Raw genomic sequence first — 26986 nt, forward strand, 5'->3', positions numbered from 1 at the left:
GTTATGACCGAGAAACCATAAAACAGCTTGCAGGTACACATTTTTACTCTAAAACCCCCAGAACATCCAAGCGAAATTACATATACCGCATATATTTTATTGTGAATGCTCTCTTTCAGCATCTGCACCAAGGCAAATTATAGAAAATTGTTACATCTGTTCACTCTAGAAAATCTTCAAGGAAAACAACCCAGGCCACCCTCTAGGAACATTTCTTTGAGGAGAGCAGGACGTTCTTTCTCAAAACCTGCAGCTGTGTTGCTTCCTCTCTTCAGCGTTCCAAAGGGGACAATTCTGAGCTTTCTGAGAAACAGGTTTAGAACAGGAACAAAAGGGATATTTAATATCTCTCCTCTAACTTATCTTTGCAGTGACAGACTTGACGTGTCCCCAGAAAACACTGGCAGATGTGCAATCCACTGTAAACTCCCCATTTACTGTTTAACCTGTTCTCCCTTCCTCAAATCGCTGAAGTGATCTGAATTGAATAGAGCCTTTGTAAGTGAACAGTGCACAGCCATCAGGTTTATCTAAGCAAAAAATCTGCCGAACAGTCTTTCTGAAGGCCAGCTTAAAACTAACAGGGGACAAGAGAAGGCTGCCAAGTCCTGTTTCTGGGGACAATGCCCTCTTAGCCGGCCTCCTCTCCTAGGTGGAGCAGGTCTCTGTTAAAATGTCTGTCTTGGTGCGACCACTTGGTGTTCACAAAACACTATGAACTTCCCATTCCCGAGACAGATCTTTTCAGCGGCACAGAAAACCTGCTCCCGGGGTTATGCCCCCTCCTCCTCAGAAGAACCTATATCTGCTTCCTGTCCCACATCTTCTCTACCGGAGCTGAGAGATTGAGTGGGGGAGGGTGAGGAGGGGAGAGCATAATGGTCATATTCCTTCCTCTGGTCTAGAGAGGAAGTCTAGGTTTTAGCTCCAGACTAATTCAGACTCCCATAAAACTGTGCCATTGGACCTCACCCATCTGCCTTTTCCCACTCCTGAGAGGAACAGGAATTCCGTTAAAAGCCCTCAATGAATATGCTGCAACAAAAGACTGTAGAAAACAGTGTTGCCTTTACGGCAGGGACACCTGTCACTGTCACTACTCAGTGTGCCCTGTGTGAAGAGCTATGTGACAAGTTCTTGCCAGACTGTAGCACTGAGGCATTGTGTGCTTTGGACAGTTGCCACTAATGCATTTGTGTGACTTAACATGTCTCTCTTCTTTTGCTTTAGCCACTAGGAGGCTCAGAATTGAATTTTTAGTAAAACTTCAATTTTACGTTTACTCTCAATCTGGGGCTGGCAGCTAACTCTTTTTCTGTTAGACCTCCTTGTAGAGCTGTAGGAGTCCTACCTGCAAAGCTGAGTCATTCTGTCCCTGATGTGTCTGGCACGTGAAGTCATTTGCATAGATCTGGGCAAATGCTGAGGAACCACTGATTTGGCTCTCCTAAACAGAGGAGAACTGGTCATATCAGGAGGCAAGCAGGCCAGTCTTCTGTCATTGGCTGCGGTCTTCCTCCAGGTCAGGGGGAGGGTGGGCAGAGAGATGGCCTATACAGCTGAGAGCGATTCCCCAGAAAAGGAGCAGCTATGACAATGAGCAACCTGGGGAGCACAGCATCAGTCTGGTAGAGGTATCTGGGCTTGGTACCAAACACACCTCTACCACGATCTTTTAGACATTTTCCTTGTAGCTTCATATTCCAACCATCTGGTCAACCATTACACACACACACACACACACACACACACACACACACACACACACACACACTTTTTTCTTTTTTACCATGAACAATAGTTACTGAACACTATTTCCCAGGAATTTGCTAAGCACTCACCTGCATATTTTACTTAAGCCTCCCAACCATCCTGGGAGGCCTGTTGCATGATTGTTCTAGCTTTGCTATGAGGAGTCCGAGCCTGAAGAGGTGACAGAACTTGCCAGGACACACAACTTGCACCAAGATGGGCTGATTCCAAACTAGATCTGTCTGCCCCCATCTTCAACCATTGTATAACATTTCCCTCTCAGGCAGACATAATGTACTTTGTTAGATACTAAATAACAGTCATGTTTTTGCCTTTGATTTTGTGAAATTAAGTCAGTATTTTATCACAGTGGAAAGAGGCTCTTATTCCCAAAGAACTCCTCATCACTTCTCATTTAGAAAACCATGCAGGGACTCAGTCATCTCAAAAATACGGGATTTTCGTATTATAATACCTTATGCAATTAAAAAGTAAGCAGCTAATACCAAAACTTATAAAGAACAGCAATCCTATGATAATATATAACTTTAATTTCATTGCTACCAGGGAGGAAAAATTAAAAAATCCGTGAATTCAAATGCTTTGGATATGTCAGTTCCAAAGGCAAAATCTTAAGTTAAACTTCAGTTCTTAGAAAATGATGCCTGAGATGCATGTCTTTGAATGAAATGCAATATTGTAAATTTTAATACATGCTCATAAACCATGTATGTACTCATAAAATACAAATATAATCTCATTTATCTATTATCTTGATTATAAAACCAAAATTTGAAATCACAAAACATATTACTTACTGGAAATTTAAACAGGATACACTGTTTTTCTAGTCAGCTATAGATCTTAAATCCTATTAACTCCCTTCATGTCATTAGTGATAGGAATGCATTATCATTTTCTAATACATATGTATATATTCTGTCAGTGCTCCAGCTTGCAGAAAACCGATTTACATTTGTCCCTTACTGATGGTGATGATTGACCCCCAAAACACTGCGTGGAGGAGACTTCCTTTCCTTCCCCCTTTTTCCCTTTCACCACTGACTGAAAACTGCCACCCCTGCTCCACTTACCTATCACCTGAGGGACAGTCAACAGCGGTGTCTGGTGATAGGGCATCATCACGCAAAGAGGAGAAATTGGGGAAGAGTTAGGGAAAAAATGGAAAAGATCAGAAGAAATTAAAGGAGTAGAGTTCCCTCACTCCACCACATTCATTTCTTCTGATGTTCATTATCTCCTCCACACATCCTTTGCCGACTCCAGAATGCCTCCCTTCTTTTTCTCTCCCCAGTCCTCCACCCTCACCCCTCTTTCACACCATTGACGCCGCCCCTGGAAATTCTTTCTTCATCTTCTATCCATATCACAGCAGGCCCTGCTTAGCCTTTTCTCTGAGTGAAGGCCACTACCAATACAACCAAAGCAAACATTGCTCATTTCTACCAGGAGGCACTCTGCCCCATTCCTGGAAGGAGGCATTTGTCTTCCTCCACCTAGAAATCCTAAACCAAACTTCACAGAGAAACGCTTGTATGTCCGGTGGGTATGCTCGACATTCCTATGAACGACATTTATCTTCCAGTACTCTGGGGAATTAACCTTGGAGCCTATCAAGAATTTTTTTTCTCTAGAGTGAAATGATTGCAAATTCTACAAAAACTCCCTTATAAACCAACTCTAGATGTCATCCTCCCTGAAGCTGGAGGCTACCTTTGTGGAATCCAAGTCTTTTGGGTCATTCTCCCTCTTGGAACTCTTAAACCCCCAAATGAAATGTAACTTACCACCCACTCACACCATCCAGACCTTTTCACAAGGTCCTTGGAACTCATGATATCACATCCACAAAATCCCCAGAATCCTTGAAGTCCCTTCTGAATGGTCACTTCCATTCTCTTCTAGTCGAAACCTGGCAATCTTCTGAGAGTACTGTTTTCCCGGCCACTCCCTCTAATGGGCACTGGGTTCTGCCCCGCCATCTGACCCAAAACTTCTTCTTCTCGGAGGCAGGTAGCTTTGTACTAGCTCTTTATTGTCACTCCCACAACCTTAAAACCCACCACTTTAAAGGATGTCTTCAGGTTTTACCACCCACTACCCCTTCACGTGGCAGCTACTACTCAGCCTGGACATGACACTTCCTTCACTCTACCCTACCACTTTCTCACTGTCCATCGTCCTCTGATGTCCTTACTTCCCTCCTCACTAGCTTTATGTTGCTCACCCACAATCACATTAGCACATATACCTGCAGCCCTTGGCATCCATCTCTCCTTCCATAATGCCTGCCTGGTAAAGCCCTGGCCAGGACTTAAACCCAACACTCTTCGCCCCCCTCCCTGTACCTGAGTGACTAAATGTGGATGGAGAAAACTGCACAGTCGTACCGGCTTACTGATGAACCATACTGGCTACTAGCTGACCACACTGAATTTCCCTGGTCAGTACACTCTCCCGCCCTCTAAGTTTAGCCATCTCATGTTTTCTTTCTCCCCAAATGCCTCTTTCTCCAAAACCTCCCTCCTCCCTCTCAGCTGATGGCCTTGCTTCATAGTTCGTGGAGAACAGAAGCAATCAGAAGATAAAATCTGCATCTTGCCATGACTGAGTCCAGTGCCAGTTACCTCCATTGCTACCCATGTGTTTTCTCTTCCCTCCTATTATTGTTTCTGCTCCAATCTAAGTCCTATGTATCATTCCCTTTGGCCTGTTCAAGGACTTTCCAGTACTTCTGGACTTAAAAACACAACCAAACCACCCAACCAAACCTTCTCTTGGTGCTGCATCCTCCAACTATCCTCCATCTTCTCCTTTTTACAGCCAAAGTCCTAAGAAGCATTGCCTTCCTCTTGCATCTGTTTTCTTAGATCTCAGTCTCTCTTGAGGAGTCTCCTATGTATCCACTGAACCAACAGCTGTCAAGGCCACCACTAGCCTCCATATTGCCAAATCCTATGGTCAATTTTCAGTTGTTCATTCGTCTTTTTGAAGCACTCTTCGACATGTCTTCCAAAATATACTTTTCCTCCTATCTCTGACAATTCCTTTCCTTTGCTGGTTTTTCTTTTTGTATTCTAGGGCTCAATCCCAGGACCCATTATCTTCCATGCCCATACCTTCTGCTTAAAGGGTTTCCTTTTGCTCTATGATTTTAAATAATATCTCTAGACCAATGACTCTAAAGTTTGTATCGGCAGCCTCACCTAGCCAGTGGCCTACCACACTTCCACTTTGAGATCCTGTTGGCCTCTCAAGGTTAAGTCCAAAACAGAACTAATGGTTTCTCTTCCCAAACCCCACACTGATTTTGCCTGGTCTTCCCTACTTCAGTAAATTTCATGACCTTCCATCTGGTTACTCAGGATAAAAATCTAGCAGCCATCCTTAATTATTTACTTTTTCTCATACCAATATCTGGAATATTGGAAATGGAATACAGAATTTGGAATATTGGATATTGACTGTGCCCATATAATAGATCCCAAACTTGGCCATATCTGAAGTCTCCACCTACATTCAAGCCACCATCAGCTCTTGCCTTGACTGTTATAATGGCTTCCTGACAACTCCCCTGCTCCCAGAGTGGCCCCTCTATAGTCTGTTCTTCACATAACAGCCAGAGTGATCTTTCTAAGAGAGAAAGTTGGCCATGGTCCTCATTTGCTCAAAACCTTCCAGTGGCTTCCTACTGTTCTTATAACAGAAGGCACAACCCTAGACGAGTCCTCAAGGTACACTGTATTTGGACCTTGTCATGCCTCTGACGTTTGTCCAAGTTACCCCCGCATTTTGCTGGTTTTGAACTCATGGCCAACCCCAGGGACTTTCTACTCACCTGGCCCACTGTGTGAGAGGCTCATTCTGCAGATACTTGCATGGCTGGCAGAAGACATCTGTAGGCAAGGAATGATTCTTTTTAAACTAGCCTCCCCCCATCAATCCCTGCTTTTCTTTATAGCATTCATCTCTGCTTGAAAATATATATTTCTTTATTCATTTACAAGAACAGGGACTTTTCCTTTCTTGTTTACCAATATATTCTCAGAACCTAGAACACATAAGACATATAATAAATACTCAGTATATTTATGTAATTAGTAATTATGTTGGATATACATGCCTGTGTGAGCATGTACACACACACACACACACACACACACACACGCACATTCTTATCTGTTTATTCCTGTGGTGGAGTTTGGTACCTGTATTTCCGTGTTTAGTTACACATGTAAGAACAAAAGCAGAATTTCAGAGTTAAAACTTCAAGTGCTTTATATGACTGTCATCTCAGGTGCTACACAGAAAATGGAAGGCACTCTTTTGCTTCCATTTCTTGCTTTGGTGTCAATCTGTGTGAAAAATAAGATTCATTTTAATGCCTTGGAGGCATCACCGTGCTTCTGAGGCTCAACAGAGGGGATAAGCTGGTTCACCAGCTCTGAGGACTCCTGTTTCCCATTTCACACGTGTACCTGCAACTGTGCTTCCCTCAAACTCACGTGACGTGCACAGGCTAAACCTGATTTCCTAAAGCAAACTCTTATTACACTGATAGCTGTTATTTCCATGGGGAGAGAGCTGACTCAACCACTGCTAGGTTCTTGGATCATTTAAAAAAAAAAGCGGGGGGGGGGGGCTCTCACCAGACATAGCACACAAAGTAGTCTCTGGAACTGATTATTTACAGACAATAACTTCATGTTTTTAAAGCCAAAAAATACCAAACCCAGAAATATGTCCCCTAACTTTGTGGTAAAACTGATTTGGTAAACATACTTGCTTTTATTCTCATGGTTGATTTAGTTTTATTCTGACTCCTTCCAAAAGAGGAACAGAAGGAAGGAAGGAAGGAAGGAAGGAAGGAAGGAAGGAAGGAAGGAAGGAAAGGGAAGGAAAAAGGGAGATGAACAGAAAGTAAAAATGGAGAGCAAGAGAAGAAAAAAAGGAAAAATAGTTGAGGGGTGCACATTTATTTTTCCAGTGACATACTGCTTCTCAGACTGTGTTAGATAGTCCTGCCAACCTAATTCATCTGTGTGTGACACCTGAGAACAGAGACATCTTATAAACACTATTAAATGTGCAAAACAACAAAGGAATCTAAGTTTTAAATGTCTCAAATATATTTTTACAGGAAAACACAGTACAAATTTTGTCAGCCGATATGATCCTCGATTTAATAGCTGGATACAACTTCCACCCATGCAGGAAAGGTAAGTGTTTATTTCTTATGTCTGAAACATTTGTGGCTGCTTTACAGGAAGCATGGATGTTGAATGGTTTTCTTTGGTAAATTATGCTAAACAGAGCCAATGAAAGACATGTGACTCAAAATGCAAATTTTGGCCTGGCCAATTTAGAGTAACTACTTTGCTAACTCAATGGAGAAAAACAATCAAATAAGTCGATCATTGGTTCCAATAGAGGGAGAAGAAAATTGTATGACTTGTCTTCCATTACTACATTGCTTTGGATTTTTGGCAAGTGAAGCTAAAATTGCATCTCCTCTCCCACTTTTCTCAGTGATAATATACTTAATTCTATAAATGAAATCTAGAACACCATTCTTACAATGGTATCCATTTTCATGTAGAAATTACAGTATGAAATTTTCCGGTCTCACTAACTCAAATCCTTGACATTTGCCTTCTCAACTATCCTCCCATCATACATTCAAGAACAGGTCCTTTGTTCGCTTAAAAAAAAAAAAAAATACATTTTTGCAAGCTGTCATTTTTTTTTTCTGATGTATTTGGTGTTTATCTCACCCCAGTCTCCTGGCTGCCAAGGGACAAGTGGCTACTACCTTCATGCAGTTTGCCTCTCCAGCTGTTACCTACATGCGGCCGCATCTTAACATGCACATGCAAACTCCCATGCTACATTTTGTGCACTCAGGGCGCCCAGGTGGCTCAGTCAGTTAAGCATCTGCCTTTGGCTCAGGTCATGACCCCAGGGTCCTGGAATTGAGAGCCGCATCGGGCTCCCTAAGCAGGGATTCCCCCTTCTCCTTCTCCCTCTGCCATTTTCCCCCTTACCCCCCAACCCCCGCTTGTGCTCTCTGGCTCCCTCTGTCTGTCAAATAAATAAAATCTTTAAAAAATAATAAATTTTGAGCATTCAATTCTTTCCAGATAATACTTCAGCATCCTCTTGAGCAACATATCCAACATAATAGCCATAAGCTACAACCTATTTCTTCTTCTCAAATGAATTATTTAAGAAATAATATTCTTTCCTGTTTCCCTCATGACTCTTCACCTTTAACATCTTTTTTATAAACATTCAGTTAGATTACACCAAGATCAACTTAGAGCCTTAATATTAAATTACAAGTGAACAGGAAGTTTTCAGGTAATATCATTTATTCAAAAACGTGCATCATTGCAGGAAGACAGTATGCATCGATGCTAGGAGAAAACTCTGTATATTAAAGCCATTTTGGGGGAGACTAAAAACTATACATAGGAGATGATGAGGCACAAGATAAGGACCACGACACTTTTAGGAACGTGTAGTTCAAAGGTACCTCGAGAAACGATCCGAAGTCAGTTAATATCCTGACAAACTTCTCCGCCCCCCTCTTGTGCATACATGCACGCATGGAATCCTCCTGATGTGTTTCTCCAGCGTGCCTTGTTTCTCTCCCTTTGGGCTTATTTCTTCATGGCTCGGATTGTGGCTGCATCACTTTACCCTTTAATCAAAACCATTCCGAGAAGTTTTATTTCAAAAAATATTTTTAAAATAAATATCCGTAATATGTTTGAAATGGCAGCATCTCCTCACCACGGTCCCCTTTGCTGGGGGCTGCGCACCACAATAATTAACCTTCACGCCTTGGGTTTGGGAGGCATAACTCACGTCGCGGTCAATTATCTCACTGTAGAGCCCCTAAGGACGAGAAGTATTGCTGCAAAACCTAATTAGTAATTTTTTTAAATGTGTATTGTTTACTTGATATTCTATAATGACTTCCTCTGAGGCACTATGGCCTATCATGGCAGGGTCCTACTTAGACAATTTTTAGCAGCTCATTGACCTGATAGAAAGACCTGCCATGGTCTGTCGGCGCCCGGCAGCCACCGTTGACAGGATGGACTGTTTAACGTTTCTTTCTAAGTCATTATGGTATATCATGTCAGGTCCCTAGTAAGAGAAGTTTTTTTTTAGATCTCGAACAATCAACCCGATAGACCAAATAAAGAGCTCCTTATAGAGCTGAGTGGGGAAAGGCAGATTTCACAAATGCCCAGTCAATCTTCTAGCTCCAGATCTCCTATGGGTTGATTGATCCAGGCAGCAATCCATAACTTCAAAGGAAAATTCTCTGTCATTGCCAAGCCTCCATTCTAAGTAGCAAGTACAATCAGTAACCGATGTGGCTTAATTGGTGATTAAACAAAAGAGAAAAAAAGAAGAAAATACATGAGACACCCTTTAGATTAAAAAAAAAAAGTTTCTTGAAACATTCAAATGAGTTAATTCTGCATTGTATAGATCATGAATCAGGCTCACCAGACATTCCCCCACCTCCCTCCTTCCTTTAGTTGCTACCAAATGGCTGAGAAGTAGTTATGCTGAGAAATTACCAAACTGAGAATAATAGAAACACGTTGAAAACCGCCTCTGGGGTAACCTACTCTTAGAGCTGACTGGACAGACTCTTAGGATAGCTCTCCTAACCAGAGCTTCCCAAAGAATGCTGTAATAAAATTGCAGAATATGCCCCTCCCACCCAGTTCAACGAGGAAATGGGCGCACTGCCTCTAGGTTTACTCAATGAACACACGAACTGCATCCCTGCTACCTATGAAATGATTACAGGAAAATATACATTTAAATGTAATGCTACTGAGTTGTTTTGGTCTCAGATGTAGGATTTGATTCTTCCCTGAAAAGAGGTTAAATGTTGAGACTTTAATGTTGAGAGGTTAAATGTTGCAACTTTTTTTCCAGTAAAAATAGACATTTTAGGTATCGTTCATATGGAGACCTTATCTCTTAGCTAGTGCAGAAAAAAGAAGAGGAAGAAGAAGAAGAAGAAGAAGAAGAAGAAGAAGAAGAAGAAGAAGAAGAAGAAGAAAAAGCACTTTGGAGAGCACCAACAACAAAGTTTATATTTCATAGAGTAAGAGAAAAGCTAGAAACAAATACATAAAACATTGTTTCCAAATTTAAATATTTTGTTTCTAGAAGCATTACAAGGAACAACATGAGACGATATTTTGTTTGAAAAAATCTGTTGCCCTCTTTAACCTGATGGTGAAAGTCAAGAATTCAAACTGAGCTAAGGTTATAGTAATTCAGTCTCATGCTTTAGGATATAAACTGACCACCCTAAAGGGGTCAGAAAGAACTAGTAAAGACCTCAACAATATGCAAGGTTCAAAGTATGTTTGTAGAAGTTGCTGGGAGGTTGCTGTCTTTTTTAACTTATGACAATGCACTGAGTTTTGCCTCTGGTGTTGGGGAAGGAGGAGCTAGAGGAGGGAGAGATGAACAATTTGAAATACACATAGTGTAATCCCATTTAAGAATCTTCAGTAATCTGGAGTTTACTTTAAAAAAACAAAAACAAAAACAACCAAATAGCCTAATCCTGTGTTCTTCATGGGGGGAGGAGGGTCAGGGAGCACTCCCAAGAGAGACCTGGTGTGGTAAAATTTTAGCCGGGAGCAAATGTTTGCAGTTGCTGACAGACCATGAACTATCCAGTGCTCCTATAATGCATTTCATGACTTCTCACTTTCGGCATGCAAGGGAGTACGTCAGAGGCTCAGAATCTTCACCATTGGAATTTCTACATAAAAATACACTTTTAGTCAGGAAGTGAAACCTACTGATTTTTTTTTTTTTCCCATTTAGATCCTAACAGTGACACTGTGTGGATAAAGCTAGGAGTACACATGAAACATCAAATTAAGAAAATCTTGGCTAAAAAGAGAGCAAGTTCTGACAGGCTTACTCAGTATCACTGAGGAAGGAAGGAACCAGGACAAAGTGAGAGAACAGACATGTAGACTGGATGAAAGCAGTTCACACTACCACGAAGAGATTTTGCTCTTATTATCCATTATCTAAACTTCTTTAATGGAGGGTTTTCAACGCTTGTCATGACTAACAGGCATTTTCTCTTCTAGACCAGTATACGGCACATAGAAGAACCCAACACCTTACAGCCCACATAGTCCAAATTATTTAAAGGTGGTAAAACTAGTAAAATTATTATTAGTAAAATTATTTCAGTAAAATTATTTCAGAGGCTCTAAGACTTGTTAGAGAATCCTCATATGGAAGAGGGATACTGACATACTGTTGTGTCCACGATGCAAAGAAATATTTGTGTTCCTTCAGTCTATTCCTGTAGACATGTCAGTCTTTGCAAAGAAACATTTTAACTGAGAAGGTAAAAGCACGTGTAGGACAGCTGTGACCTAACATATTCAATGAGAGAACAACTGAAGTCTAGTCAGAGGAATAGAAGGAAGCAATGGACATCCGTGGGCACTGAATTTTGCAACTGTTTTGAACCTAATATTTATAACCTAATATTATATTTAACCTAATATTATATTTAAATGGGTTTTTGCTTTTCTGTAGTAGGAAATCTCAAAATTTTTAAATCAACGATTGCTCTAATAGTCCAATTAAAAACTTCCTCCAAATACCTTTCTCCAGACTTATATGTGGAATCTTAAAAAAATAAAGTCAAAATTATGGAAACAGAACGAATGGTGGTTGCTAGGGGCTAGGGAATGAGGGAAATGAGGAGAGGTTGGTCAAAAGGTATGCACTTTCAGTTATAAGATTAAAAAGTTCCAAGTATCTAATGTATAGCATGATGATTATAGTTGCTATTGTAGTGTATACTTGAAATTTGCTAAGAGGGCAGATCTTAAGTGTTCTCACAAAAAAAAAAAAAAAAAAGTAGCTATGTGAGGTGGTGGAGGTGATGGTGGATGGGCTAATTCACTTAATGGTGGGAACCCTTCCACAATGTATGCATAGATCCAATCACTGCAGTGTAACTTTAAACATGTTACAATTTTATTTGTCAATTATCCCTCAGTAAAGCTGGAAAAAATAAAACAAAACTGAATCCATCATCCTCTATAACATATACCATTACCTATGTAGTAATAAACCACCTAAACAAACATTAAAGAATTTAATAAATGTCACTAGGAAAAGTTCCCTTGCAAACATCTTGATGGCTGATTTTTTTTTTTTTTTTATGGCTGATTTTTTAAAAACCTTTTTATCTGGGTAATGTTAACTGATGGTTCCAAAGCATGAACAAAATGCAGGATCCTATGATGGCACTTTACATATGGATTTGCCAATAACCCTGTACGGAGGGTACCGTTAACAGCCCCCTGTTACAGAGGAGCAGTCTGAGGCTGAGAGGCGCTGAGTTACGTGTCAAAGATCACCCATCCCATGAATCACATAGCCAGACAACCTTTTCCAGAGACTAAATTGTTAATCAGGATGCTGTTTACTGCTTCCCAGAGGCTTTGGCACTTTGTAAACACAAATTAGAGAATCTCCCGATAGAAACCTCTAGGACTCTTCTTGTTTGTTTGTTTGTTTCTTTGTTTCTTTGACAGAGATCACAAGTAGGCAGAGAGAGAGGAGGAAGCAGGCTACTTGCTGAGCAGAGAGCCCGATGCGGGGCTCGATCCCAGGACTCTGGGACCATGACCTGAGCGGAAGGCAGAGGCTTTAACCCACTGAGCCACCCAGGGGCCCCACCTCTAGGACTCTTGATCTTACTACTCCCATTGCCCACTAATTTTTTTTTTAAAGACTTTATTTATTTATTTGACAGACAGAGATCACAAGTAAGCAGAGAGGCAGGCAGAGAGAGAGGAGGAAGCAGGCTCCCTGCTGAGCAGAGAGCCCGATGCGGGACTCGATTCCAGACCCTGGAATCATGATCTGAGCCGAAGGCAGAGGCTTTAACCCACTGAGCCACCCAGGCACCCTTTGGCACTAATTTTTATGAAGACTATACATTCATCAAACCAATTATATTCTCTGAGGGGCTTGGCACTTAAACACTGTACTTATTCAGTATTGGACCTCATGTTATCCCCATAAAGTATATTATTCCAGTAGCAGCAATGAGATAAAAGAAGCAAAGGGTCCAGGACTTGCTCAACATATCAACCTAGTCATCCTAACTCCAAATTTTTTAGTCCCCTGTGAACACATGTTCTACCTCAGCTCTCATGTCTTACTAGTTGCCAAGTCTTAGATCTTCCTTTAATATATCTTTAGCCTCAGCTCTTATAGGTCTTCCGTAAAACTCTCATTCAGGTCCTCAACATCTCATCCCTATCTTACGGTCTACCTCAGAATTGGTCTCCCTGTTTCCAGTCCTTTTAACACAGCTGGTGCCTTTGGCCTTTGAAGGCATAATGGGAAAATTTAATAAATTGCCACTCTTGAAAAGATACTAAAGAATATCCTGTAGCTTTGTAAGAAGGAACACCAAAAGGCGTATCACTAAACTTCCTACAATAGGTTATGTAAGAGCAAAATTTCAACACTAAATTCAGTTCACAAAAGTTTCTCTATTTGCAGTAGTACTGGGAAGGAAAAAAATGATAATTGAAGAAAAATTTTGATGATGTAGTTCTCTTATAAATTGGGAACAATGACCCTTGAAGGACCATGAAAAAAGTGAATGTCAAGATAATTTATTATTGTTACATTATCTACCTCATTTTTCACTTTGTCTTACTGAGCTGTGATATCCTTACAAGGTACCAAATATCCCAAACATTAGTGAACACTCTTTACAGTGTATAAAAAAGCAAGATAAAATGATCTGAAACAGAGTTGGTGAATTTCTCCTCCACTGTTACTTTAATACCAAAATGTTAACCAGAGAGGGCAAGGCATATGATTACTGTCAAGGTCTCAGATTTAGAAGGGGCTGTATGTGTAATTTCCAAGTTCCTGCCACCCTTTCTAAAGCAGGATTTACCTCCTTTGCCTGACTGAGCTCCTTTTGTGATTTACGGTGGGTTGTTGTTTTCGTTGTAGAAGAGCCAGTTTCTATGCATGTCGGTTGGACAAACATTTATACGTTATTGGTGGAAGGAACGAAACCGGCTATTTGTCCAGCGTGGAGTGCTATAACCTAGAAACAAATGAATGGCGGTATGTGTCCTCTCTGCCACAGCCTCTGGCCGCTCACGCAGGAGCAGTGCACAATGGGAAAATATACATTTCAGGCAAGTCATTCCTCCGCTTTCTGTTACCAAGTTCAGTTCCAAGGCACTTTCTTGACTTGTATGTATATGTTTAATTCACAGGGGGTGTACACAATGGAGAATATGTCCCATGGCTGTATTGCTATGACCCTGTAATGGATGTCTGGGCTCGAAAACAAGATATGAACACAAAACGCGCCATCCACACTTTGGCTGTAATGAATGATCGCTTGTATGCAATTGGAGGAAATCATTTGAAAGGTCTTTTTTCTCTCTTTTTTTTAAATCACAATATCATTTGCATCTTGTGTTTCTTGCTAAGGGGGTTTCTCGTTAGATAATCATAGTTAACCAAGTAAAAAACATGTTGACCAAATAAAAGCGACTCTGTGTAAATTAGCTGTACCCTTGGGCAAGCATTTATTTTGGCTCCTCTGCAGATAGGATTATTTTTAAGTTACCGCACACATTAAAGAAATGAATAATGATGTCAACAGAAAGTAAAAAACGAGAGCATTAATAACTGAAAAGCACAAACAATTTGTTGTAACAATGAATTCAGTAAAATAAATTATTCCTTATCACCAAAGTTATAGTAATAAATTTTTTCCAGAAAATTGTTTTTTGTAGTAATCATAAAGAACTTCGGTCATAGATGCACAAAGAAGCTAATACGTGATTTTTCTTAAAGAAAACATTTTGTAGAATTTCATGTCTAAATTTAGAATTATTTCTTTGAAGAGTTGGATTCCAAACGTTCTATGACTCTCAAATTCTTTGTTTTATTAATAAAAATATTCAAAACGTGGTATTTTTAGAGTTTTGTCTGGGCTCTTTTCCTTCTCCATACATGTGTATGACTACAACTTTCTGTAGTTTGTATGCGTGTGATGTTATGCACGTGTGCAGCACACTGGGCAAAACAGGGAAGCTGAGAGAGCTCTGGTGTTGAGAAGAGTCCCCGAACTACTTCGGGCCCTGGTCTCCTCACCTGAAAATGAAGAAACTGGTCTAGCTGATCTCTAAAATCTCCTCCAGCTCTGACCTGCCATGATCCTTGAAACTGACCCAAATGAGAAACTGGCCATCCACGTGTGGTAGCAGAGGATTTATTTCTCCATAGTACACCCATCTAAAAAAACGGGTTAGATGTAGACATTCCTTCTGGATTTCCTAATACATATGTACCCCTAACGTAATTAAAGACCACATAGGCTTAATGTTTATGTAAATATTTCCAAGTTCCTACTCAATCCTAAATGTCAATATCCTGGTCCGTGCTGCTCATCTTTGTGCTCAGTGGGAGATTATCTTTGCTGCTGTAACTCTTCCTTTTTTATTCTTTTTCTCTTTCACTGGCGCTCCTTCATTTCAATCCATACACCATTCCTTTACATCAAAATACTTGTATATAGTATTACCTTTATAGCTTTCTATATTAAAATGTGATTTCTGCTAATTTCTTTTGCATAATAATGAAACATTCTAGGAACTCTTGATTTTTGAGGTTATACTTGAACAGAAAGATTTGGGGAATGACAACCTAAATGAGAAATAACACACACACATCAAATTAGGCTGGCTCAGGGGTGCCTGGGTGGCTCAGTGGGTTAAGCCTCTGCCCTTGGCTCAGGTCATGATTTCAGGGTCCTGGGATCAAGCTCTGCCTCGGGCATCTGCTCAGCAGGGAATATGCTTCTCTCTCTCTCTCCGCCTGCCTACTCGTGATCTCTCGATCTCTGTGTCAAATAAATAAATAAAATCTTTAAAAAAAAAATTAGGTTGACTCAGGGAGTCATTATGGCTTAAAGGGAAAGGTGTGGGTCTGGGTCCCAGTTATGCACTTGGAGTTGTGTGGTCTTACTCAAGACACTCAACCTCACATCTATAAAAGAGGGATAATTATCCTTTCCTTGGTAGTTTTTGTGAGGCTTACAGTCAACATATGTAATACATGTACTGGGCACAGTGCCTTCTAGAACTTGCCCTGGGTGAAGTTCTAGATGCCACCAGAACTTCAGCCCTGGGAATTTGCTCCAATCTTCAGTCACGTATATTATCATTGATAATCTTAATGGTAAAGGAAAGGAATATACCACAGAATTCCAGTAAGCCCTTTGTTCTACTGTTCCCAAAGCTATCTGATTTATTTTACATAAGAAGTTACATAAGAAGTGCAGTGGCCTGAAATAATTTGTCCACCTCTTCCAGAATGAAAATTACTCTACTTTTTGGTCTGTCTTCTCAATTACTTTGAAGAGTCCAGTAAGTTGATTAATTTAGTGTATGCATTGTAATTGTCAGCTAGCAAATATCCATTGCATGCATTTAAATAGAGGAAAATTTTACTAAGGATTTGGTCTGCTCGATGACCATGAAGCTCTCCCCCTACAGATTTTTGACTTCCTAAATTAAAAAGCAGGGCCCCAGTAGAGTCCCAAGAATTAAGTTGTTCTCCGCAACCTGCTTACTGCCCAGCCACTGAGAAACTTCATCAAAGTAAGAGAAGAAGCCCTCAGCAGAAGTTAGCCCCCTACTCTACCTTAATCCTTAGTAGATACTGGAAACCACTCATATCATCATAATTGTTTATAAACATAAACTACTGGGGCAGCTGGGTGGCTGAGTCGTTAAGCGTCTGCCTTTGGCTCAGGTCATGATCCCAGAGTTCTGGGATTGAGCCCTATATCGAGCCCTGCTTTGAGCCCCACATTGGGCTCCACGCTCGGCAGGAAGCCTGTTTCTCCCTCTCCCACTCCCCCTAATTGTGTTACCTCTCTCTCTATGTCTGTCCCATCAAATAAATAAGTAAAAAACTTAAAAATAAATTGTGTTACCTCTCTAGCTATGTCTCTCCCATCAAATAAATAAATAAAAATTTAAAAATAAGTAAGTAAATAAATTAATTAATAAATCAACTGTTAACAAGGTAAAAGGTGCTAAACATCATGTTTTTAGTTAATTAAAACATTTTGAGGGAGTTAAATATTCGTTTAGGAAAAATGATACAGTTTAGTCTGTAAGAATATGAGCTTCAAAGCCCCTTTGCCTGAGTTTAAACCTCAGCCTACTTGCTGGCTGTGTGACTTATTCAAGTCATTACCTCTCTATCCCTCAGTTTTCTCATCTGTAAAATGAACATAATGTTTAACTATCTCAGAGAGGGGATGAGGGAAATTAAGTGAATTCATCTACATAAAGCATTTGGCAGACAACTAGCTTATTATAAGCACTTTATAAAATATTTGCTTTTAATTATTTTAAACCTTTTTAATCCAAGGTTTTAATAAACATTTTAAAACAAGATCTACCCCCATATAATCAATGTTTACCAATGACATCGAGTCAGACATTCTTGCTCTGAATTAATTGGAAATACCCAGAGTTTGTTTGTTTGTTTGTTTTAGGTCTCCATAACATGTCTCCCGATTTCACTAGTAAATTTATACTTTTGTCTCTTTAGAGACACAATTAGCTATTTCTTGGCTCTAGAGCTTTTTAAAAAAGAAGCCCTAGCCTTGAATCAGGACCCTGAGAGTTCATTCTTATGTGCTTCCATTTTGCTACATCCCATAGGTTTCTCCCACCTTGACGTAATGCTCGTGGAATGTTATGACCCAAAAGGTGACCAGTGGAATATTCTCCAAACTCCCATTTTGGAGGGTCGAAGTGGTCCTGGCTGTGCAGTGCTCGATGACAGCATCTACCTTGTGGGAGGCTACAGCTGGAGTATGGTATGTGTCCACATTTACCTCACTCTCCTCCTTTCTGTTTTGTTCTTGCTTTGTGTTTCCCTCCAGGTGTGTTACCACCCACACGGAAACCTTTGAAGAGTATAATGTTTTGGGGCACCTGGGTGGATCAATTGGTTAAGCGTCTGCCTTTAGCTTGGGGTTGTGATCTTGGTGTCCTGGGATTGAGTCCCACATCAGGCTCCCTTCTCGAAGGGGAGCCTGCTTCTCCCTCCCCTCTGCTGCTCCCCCCTCTGCTTGTGCTCTCTCACTCTCTCTCTCTCTCAAATAAATTAATTTAATTAAATCTAAAGAAAAAAGTGTGAGTATCATGCTTGTATGCAAGCAATAAGTTACTTCAAGTAATAAAAAACAATCAGTGAATTGTTGTTGAGCTGGCTTGTTCTCTCATCCACTCTTTCCCAAAATGTGGTTGGTCTCTGCCTCTATCCTATATGCCTGCCTTTGTGATTCTGGTTTTCCAACTGAAAGTGAGACAGAAGTGGTTTTACAGACTTTCTGTTGAAATTGTTTGCAGAGTTCGTTGAATTGTTGGAATTGTCCAGAAAGTTTCTGACCAGGGAGCATAAAAACTACAAATTGTTAAATATCCACAAAGTCTCTTTAGGATATATAATTTGCCATTGCTTTTGACTTTGGCCTGTCTTTATCATGAAAATTTCCAAGCTCACCCACAAAAAAAAACGAGAGTATAGTGGACTCTAGTAAACCCAGTCTCCGGCTTCAATATCTGTCAAGATTTTGCTCTACTTTATCTGTCCTCCCTTTTAAACATTCTGATTGAAGCAATCTGAAGCAAATTCTAGGCATCATATTATTTCACCCTAAATGATTCAGTACTTATCTTTTTAAAAAATTATTCATGTGTTGAAACATACCATCATCACAGCCAACAAAATTAACAATAATTCCTTCATATCTAATCTATATTCAAATGTTTCCTATGGAAATAAATATCCCAAGTTGATATGTTCAAGTCAGGATCCTACAGTCTAACTTGTATTTGGTTATTATATCGCATCCATCTCTTGCAATCTGGAAAATTACCCCACTCCACTTCTTCTTCCATACCATTAACTTGTAGAGAAAACAAAACAAAACAAAAACCAGGGTCAGTTACCATAGAGAAGAGCTGGTGTTCTGGAATGGGCGAATGGTGACCTCGCGAGGTCGTCATTTAAAACAGTCTCTGTCTCTGTATGGACTATAAAACAGACACTTAGGCATAAGGACTTAATAATTAAGATCAGCTTTTTTCTGTTTAAAATTTCTTCTGTTATCTTTTTTTTCTTTTTTTGCCAAGAACACCTGAGGAGGTGGCCATGTAGTTGGAATTATATCACATGAGGAGCCTTATAGGGCCCTGTGGGCAACATATTCATTTTTTAAATGATGACTGTCTTTATATTTTCTTAGTTAGAGATTGGTGTTACAAGATTAACTGGGGGTTTACTTGTTTTGGATCAAACAAGGTTGTTAGATAAAGTTGTTTTTTTTTAAGATTTTATTTATCTATTTGACGGACAGAGATCACAAGTAGGCAGAGAGGCAGGCAGAGAGAGAGGGGGAAGCAGGTTTCCCACTGAGCAGAGAGTCCAATGTGGGGCTCGATGCAGGGCTCGATCCCAGGACCCTGGGATCATGACCCAAGCTGAAGGCAGAGGCTTTAACCCACTGAGCCACCCAGGCACCCCTGTTAGATAAAGTTTTGGGGGAGTTTTCAGTGGATATTAGTTATATGGAGGCAAATATATATTGATATATATGTAACTAGATACTCAGACCTGTGCTTGATCGCCGGGACACATGAGTAAGCTCCAAAAGCATATGCGTTTGGAACCAGACACCAGCAGTACACTTCCAAAAACTGATGACTAGGCTGGTTGGAATTTTTGGGTTTTGTCTATGATAAAAACCAAACAGGTAAAAAAAAACAAAAAACAAAAATAAAAAAACAAAAAAACGGGTCTGGTTTTATAAGGGAAACGTTACACAAGCACTGCCCCAGACGTTAACAAAGGAAACAAGATTAAAGACATTGTTTATTTCTCATGTGGCCACTGGAAAATCAATCAGTCAATCAATCAATCAATGTGCAAAGAAATTGGCAAGCCTGCTTTTCCAGTTTATTTTAAGCTAGTTTTGAATGCCAGCTCTGATTCTCTATGGTAGTAAAATAAAAATGGAAGAGTGAGGCAACTATCTCAAATCACTGTACTGAAACTGTTTGAAAAATTAAAAATGGGTTTGTGGGGTGCCTGGTGGCTCAGTGGGTTAAAGCCTCTGCCTTCGGCTCAGGTCATGATTCCAGAATCCTGGGATCGAGCCCCGCATCGGAGTCTCTGCTTAACAGGGAGCCTGCTTCCTACATTCTCTCTGCCTGCCTCTCTGCCTACTTGTGATATCTGTCTGTCAAATAAATAAATAAAATCTTTGAAGATGAGTTTGTTTGTTTGTTTGTTTGTTTTTAACTTAAACCAGCTGGACAAATTCCAGTTTTTGGTCAATTATTTTAAAGGATTTGCTGATCATCTAGGTGTCGTAGGCACTTGACTGTTATTATTAATTACACACACACACACACAGATTTTGAAATCTTTTGACTCTCAAATTTCCTCTTCAAATAAAACAGTTTAAAATCCACTGCTTTCAGGGAGAGGGTGGTGGGGTTATGGACATTTGGGAGGGTACGCGCTATGGTGAGTGCTGAGAAGTGTGTAAACCTGGCGATTTACAGACCTGTACCCCTGGGGCTAATAATACATTATATGTTCATTTAAAAAATTAAAAATTTTTTTAAAAATTAAAAAAAAAATAAATCCACTGCTTTCATTTGGAACTTTTCAGCAAGAGCTGAGAATTGATGTTTTCTTTCCAATATAAATGTGATAAATAAGATTGTTGTCGCACTTCTCTGAACATTCTTCCCTAAACACCCCCTGCTCTGCCGTTACAGGGGGCCTACAAGTCATCTACAATATGCTATTGTCCGGAAAAAGGCACCTGGACAGAACTGGAAGGAGATGTAGCGGAACCACTGGCAGGCCCAGCCTGTGCAACGGTTATCCTGCCCGCCTGCGTCCCTTACAACAAATAACACCAGCAAGCCCTGGAATGGACAGTATCACATTCTAGGAGATAGTGACAGGTGACATCTCGATCATACTAGGAACAGTGCATTCTAATGGTATAACTGCCGGAACCCACCCTTGGTTTCTAACAATATTTCCAAGTAACTACAAAAGAAAAAGACCTGTTCTTGAACAGATAACCGTGTCTGGAACTCGGATCACACCAAACGTGTTGTGGTGACAGATGCTTCCATTTCAGACTGGTTTTAATTCGTCCCAGCTTTCCAAAAACTCCTCACATGGATTTTAACTTTCAAAAGGAGAAAGATAAAATATGGAAGAGTGCCCCCAGAGAGACCTAAGATCAGTATTGTGCATTGTAGTCTACCTGCATGTGATCTATGTTGAAGTTTTGGGGATATTGTGTTCATGAATGATTCAGAATTTGACCCACTAAAATACTTACTGCATCACAGGAATTGCCACTTGATTGTATATTCCTAACCTGTGGCTACTTCACAGACTCCATAGGCAACACAATTGTAGAAAATCATATGAGATTGAAGAGGAACATGTTTGTTTCTATAGATCTTCATTTCATTTACCTTCTGCCCCTCACAGCGCCCCATGAGATCAGAGAAGAGAAAGATGTTGGTTCTTGTAGCAATTGCTTCCTGCCCTGTAGGTTCTAGGCCAGCCAGTCATAATCTGTGTCCTCAATTTTATATGAAAGATTAAAGCAAAATATATTATGTCACTGTTCATTCCACAGAGGCTCATGTTTTTCTCATTTTTTACAGTATATAAAAAAGTAGTGAACACACCTGTCATTTCCTCCAAAAAGTAAGACTGAAAAAATTGCTCGTCCAACATTGAAGAGATTCTTGTTGGTTAACACATCTGACCCAAACTTAACCCATAATGAAACTGGGAGATGCCTTTCAGGAATTCAGGGATGGAAAGAAAGAATAATTTATTTTAAGTACAATCCCAGTTGTCTCTCTGTCCTGAAGACACACAACTTAAAAGAGCCATGAGAGTGAATCATCACTCTTAACAAATATTTCTCCCTCTTCCTCACCTTTGGCTCTAGAAATGGCTCTAGATTTGACTCTAGAAAAGCACATGACTCACCATGATTATTCTTCAACTCATCATACTCGTTTGTCATCACCAAAGATGCCTGAGCTCAGTTAGGTGAGCAATTGCTAGTTGTCTTGAGGAGCAAGAGGAAATTAGGAGCAGAAGGTCAGGAGAGCATGAGATAGTTTTCTGTGCATCCAGTCAACAGAGCAAGACTGGAAGGAACATAAATTTGATTTTCAAGCCCTTCGGAGCTGGAACAAAAACAGTTAGGAGTAAATACTAGCCTAAAATATTTCCCCATCACCCAGGGGTGTTGCTGAATCCCTTAACAAATGTGTCGTTCGAAACAACAACGTGGGGAAGCCACACATTAAAAATGCTTTGGTGATAAGCTTTCACCGTGGAGCAAGATAGATGGGCGTACTGGCATCTAATGCCTTTTCTGCAGTAAAGTGCAATCTTTGTTGTTTTTGTATTTATTTGTATGTTCAGATCCAAAGGATCCGTTGTAAAAATATATATATAAATATATATATACATATATATATATATATATCTCCAGTGCAATCAACTTTCATTTCTTTTTCCTTGAAAACATACAATACAGAGAAGGAAAGAAAAATTACAGTACTTTGCGGGGAAGATCGTAGCTGGTGTGCTGAAGAGAACAAGGTCGGCTTCAGAACCTTTGACTGTCAACTGCTACCATTTCTTCTGAAAGTCACAGTTTATATGAGGATATTCGCCTTCCTTAGACTTGTTCTTCACTTATTTTTAATTTCTAGCCAAAATAAATAAGAGCATTTATGAGAACTGTAAGTAAAGCTTTCTGTATTTCAGAAAGGCACAAACTATTAGAAGTAAAAAGTGAGTACTTACATCACAGAGATTGTAAATTTTGTACAGTATTAGAATGTGTAAATGAAGCTTGCTTGGAAGGGGAAAACTTTAAATAAAAACTTTATGTACTAACTCAACTGTCTCATATTCCTACCTATAAGGCATATGTATAAATCTCTATGGTGAATTGTTTAAAGGTTTACAATATGGAAGTGCCTAAATATTGTTATTCTGCTGATACGCTTTGCAAGTTTATTTAGCTTCCTGGCAACATGTAAATGTATAAGGTATGGACGATGCAAAAAATGATGGAATGCTTCTGAAAAAAACGTTGTGAGTTCAAAATTATGACTAGAGCCTGGCTGGCTCAGTCAGTATAGCATGTGACTACTGATCTTGGGGACATGAGTTCAAGCCCCACGATGGGTGAAGAGCTGACTTAAAAAAATGAATTTTTTAAAAATCAAGAGTAGCATCTGATTTATCCACTGCAAGAGTGCTGTGATGAGACATAAGTGATCTAAGATCTAATAATTAAATACTTATGTAGATTAAAAGAAGCACTATATGTATTAAACAGTACATGCACACTTTCTAAAGAATAAGTGAATCACGCACTAAATTAGATCAATTATCTTAAAACATAGTACTTAAGTGTATTTTCTTTTTTAAAAATCTGAAAAGGAAGCACAGGGGAAGAAAGAGGCTGTGGGAGACAGTAGGGGAAACTGAGGTATGTAGCTGCAGATAGAAGTTGGGCAACCTTCTAGGCAAAGAGCTATGAAGGGTTGGAAACGATTTCCTGAAGCCTGCAAGCTGGGAAGAATTTGCTTTAATTTTTCCCAGCTAAATGGACCTTCATTGATAATTAAACTCACAATTAAAGGATCATTTGATCCCTCCTGGTATTCCATGAAAGCAAGAGTAATGGGGTTTCTCTGTGCTTCTGCTGGCTCTCCAGCCTTCCGTGCTTACTCTCTGGGGTGGCCTCTGGTACCATCTTCTCCTGAGCTGACTCACTAGTTGTTGCAGGGCTTCTTCCAAATGCCCTGAATCCCTGAAAGCTCTAGTACTGACCAGATATCACGGGCAGTTAAGCAAAAACATGTCTTTTTCCTAATCCCAAGGAACCACCTACTTTAAGTCCATAACTAGACTGGCAAAAACTGGGAGAGTGAGCATGGGGACCAGGTTTTTTAATGAATTAAGCTGTGTTTGTAGGTTTAAAATTAGTACCTGTGTTAGTGCTCCCCATTAGGGCCAAATTTATATTTTTCCCAGCTGCTTGATACTTACATCACCTAACAAATTGTCATCATTATCGACATTAAAAGCATCAAGTATTTATTTATTGAACATACCCCAAAAGGCATCACTATAAATGCCAGAGTTCTCATTAAACTTGGTTCTCTAGGTCAAAGTATTTTTTAAATGAAATAGCAAATGATCTAAAATAAGGTTTGTAAAGCATCCCAAAGCCAATTAAAACACACTGGGAGGTATCTTGAAAGACTGATCTCCTATAGATGAGCTAGCGGGAAGGTCAAGGCTGATCCAGCCTGAGTTCCTAGAAGCACCTGACCTAGAGGATGTTGAAACTGTGATAGAAAATAAAATGGCAGGGCACCTGGGTGGCACGGTCAGTTAAGCATCAGACCCTTGATTTCGGCTCAAGTCATGATCTCATTGTTGTGAGATTGAGCCCTGTGTAGGGCTCCATGCTCAGCGTGGAGTCTGCTTGAGAGTCTCTCCCTCTACCCCTCCCTCCACTCACACTGTTGCTCTCTCTCTCTCTAAAATAAATAAATCTTTAAAAAAAGAAAATGGCAATGAGAAGAAGCAGAAAGGTCAATATAAAAAGAAGATATCTAAGTAGTATGTCTTCTTTGTGTGGTTGCACTGTATAGTGCTACTGTGGTTAGTCCAGTAAATACAGGCCAAGAAGTGGATGGGGTTCTTAATGGAGATATTCTACATATGTTGAGCTTATGGCTTGGCACAGTAGCAAAATGTTCAGTTCTACAGATGAGTATGAAAAATATCCTTCAAGAATGCAACACAATGGTATAAGAATAAGAAAAAAGTCTACAAATTGAAGTTTGAGTGGCTTATTCTATTCTAGATTATTGTCTGGCATATATTAAGGACTCAGTAAATGTCAGTTCTTAACATTAGCATGATTAATATTAACCCTAGTAGTAATAGGTAATCTAGCTCACAATGATGCTAAAAACAGGATGATTGGAGTGAGTTAACATGTAGAACTGCCGACTCCTCAGGCTAAAAAGAAATACATAACTTCAGACAATGTGACTCTTGATTCTAACCTCCCCTTCTATTCTTTATTTATTAGGTTAACTCTTCCTCTGTGGCCTTTCAAATCCCCCATGTACAACAAAATGACGCATGCACTGGGGAGGTAAACATTGAGCTGCAGGATGAAGTCATCTTACATTTAGAGAGATGGAGGGCTTCTTGTTTCCAGACAAGTCACTCAGATCCAGGACATTTGAGGGGGGCACCTGGGGGCTCAGTCGGTTAAGTGTCTGCCTTCGGCTAAGGTCATGATCACATGGGTCCTGGGATGGAACCCCGTATAGGGCAGCCTGCTTCTCCCTCTCCCACTGTCCCTCTCCTCCTGCATTCATGTCCTCTTGCCTGCTCTTTCAGAAAAATAAATAAAATCTTTAAAAAGGAACCTTTGAAAATTGAACTAAATTAGGAAAAAAGGAGTAAGAGAAATAGGGTTTGGTTATTAATTCAAAGTTATTATGTCAACAATATTATAATAACATAACACTTCCACTGATCGAATGCTTATTATGAATTAGGTATTATGCTGGCATTTTATACACATTTTCTCATTTACTCCTCTGAAAAGTTCCATGAGGTAGATATTATTCATAGATTAGAGGTCAAGACACTTAAGCTCAGAAAGGGTAAACTGTGTGATAAGGTTAAACAGCTGGTACATAGTAGAGCTAGGAGTGGAACCAAGACTAAACTTAAGTCATCCTCCACCACCATCTTCTTCCAACAAAGGGACTTCTTAAGTCAACCATTTGAAGTCATGTAGGAACTCTTAATGAATTTGTCCTAGAGGAAGAAGATGTGCTGGAAGGGAGAGTGAACAATTAATGATGACGCATCATGGCAAATGCTATCTATTGCTGGTGTAAATTAACCACAGGAAAGTGCAAGACTGGGCAAAAGGAACTCGATCTGTGACCCTGGGAGGTCATTGAGCTTCTCCAACTTGAGTTTTGTCATCTGTATATGGAGTGATAATCTCTTATTCAGAACATTATCATGAAAATCACAAGTAAAGAATCTGAAAACTCTTTGCAGCTGGTAAACTTGAAAGTGAAATATGCAGATCAGCTATTGGGACACAGGGACACAGTCTAGCTTTTCCCTTGGGACGCAAGATACATGAAAACCTGGCTTCTGCCTCACTTCTGGTTCAGTTTTCTTTACTACTGTGTTCACTGAGCAAGGTGAATCCTTGCTTTTCCACAAACACGGCTATGCTTTTCCATCTTTGCCCTTTTGCTTGTGTGTTTTCTCCACAGAGAATGCCATTTCATGCTCAACACTATCTATTAAAATCATGTCCTTCAAGGTCCCGTTCAAACTCCACTGCTTTCATTAAGCCTTCATGATCACAACAGTATTGTGTGATATTTTTCATCTGACTTACTATGGCTTTCTAACTTTATCTATTCCATACTGTTTGTGAGATTTTATGTCTTACCCTTTTACTAGATTCAGGGTTCCTTGAGGGTAGAGAGAATATACGATGTGCTTTTGAAAGAAAAACAAATGCCATAAAATATTCATTGAATAAAAGTACTATTTTTTTAATTATCAATAAAATAACACCAAATTATGGGCACATGGGGAAATACAGGGGAAAAAAGAAAAATACCTTTAGTCCACCGTTAGCACAGTAACTTTTCTCTTTGGGGTCTGATCTTACCCGTCTTTTTCATTTGACATTTTGCCTTCTACGCAACTGAATTTATATCTTGACATCTTAAATTTTTTGCATTTCACAAGCATGTTTCCGTGTGACTAGGTGGTCTTTATAGTAATTTTTAATAATTTCATAGTGTGCTGAATGAACACTCAAGCATTGGCAAATTTTGATTTATGTACTGGTGTCACAGAGTCCTCAAATGGCATTTGTATGTGTTCTTTCTGATTCCCTCCCACCAACCTCACTTTACAG

The 26986-nt window shown here is 39.8% G+C and overlaps 1 protein-coding gene across 1 annotated transcript in view; it reads left to right on the forward strand.

Moving 5' to 3' along the window:
* The window catches only part of KLHL14 (kelch like family member 14), a gene marked incomplete at its 3' end in the record, with an annotated part of 97577 nt that extends 76722 nt beyond the window's left edge, over positions 1–20855 (forward strand). The window contains exons 5-9 of the mRNA XM_080821929.1: positions 6914–6992; positions 13837–14027; positions 14109–14267; positions 17583–17740; positions 20715–20855. Of these exons, the coding sequence (XP_080678055.1) occupies positions 6914–6992; positions 13837–14027; positions 14109–14267; positions 17583–17740; positions 20715–20855 (728 nt within the window). The remainder of the gene's footprint in view (positions 1–6913; positions 6993–13836; positions 14028–14108; positions 14268–17582; positions 17741–20714) is intronic.
* Between the last annotated feature and the right edge of the window lie 6131 nt (positions 20856–26986).

Source organism: Martes martes, assembly GCF_963455335.1.
Source record: "Martes martes genome assembly, chromosome: 13".
NCBI classification, from domain to species: domain Eukaryota; kingdom Metazoa; phylum Chordata; class Mammalia; order Carnivora; family Mustelidae; genus Martes; species Martes martes.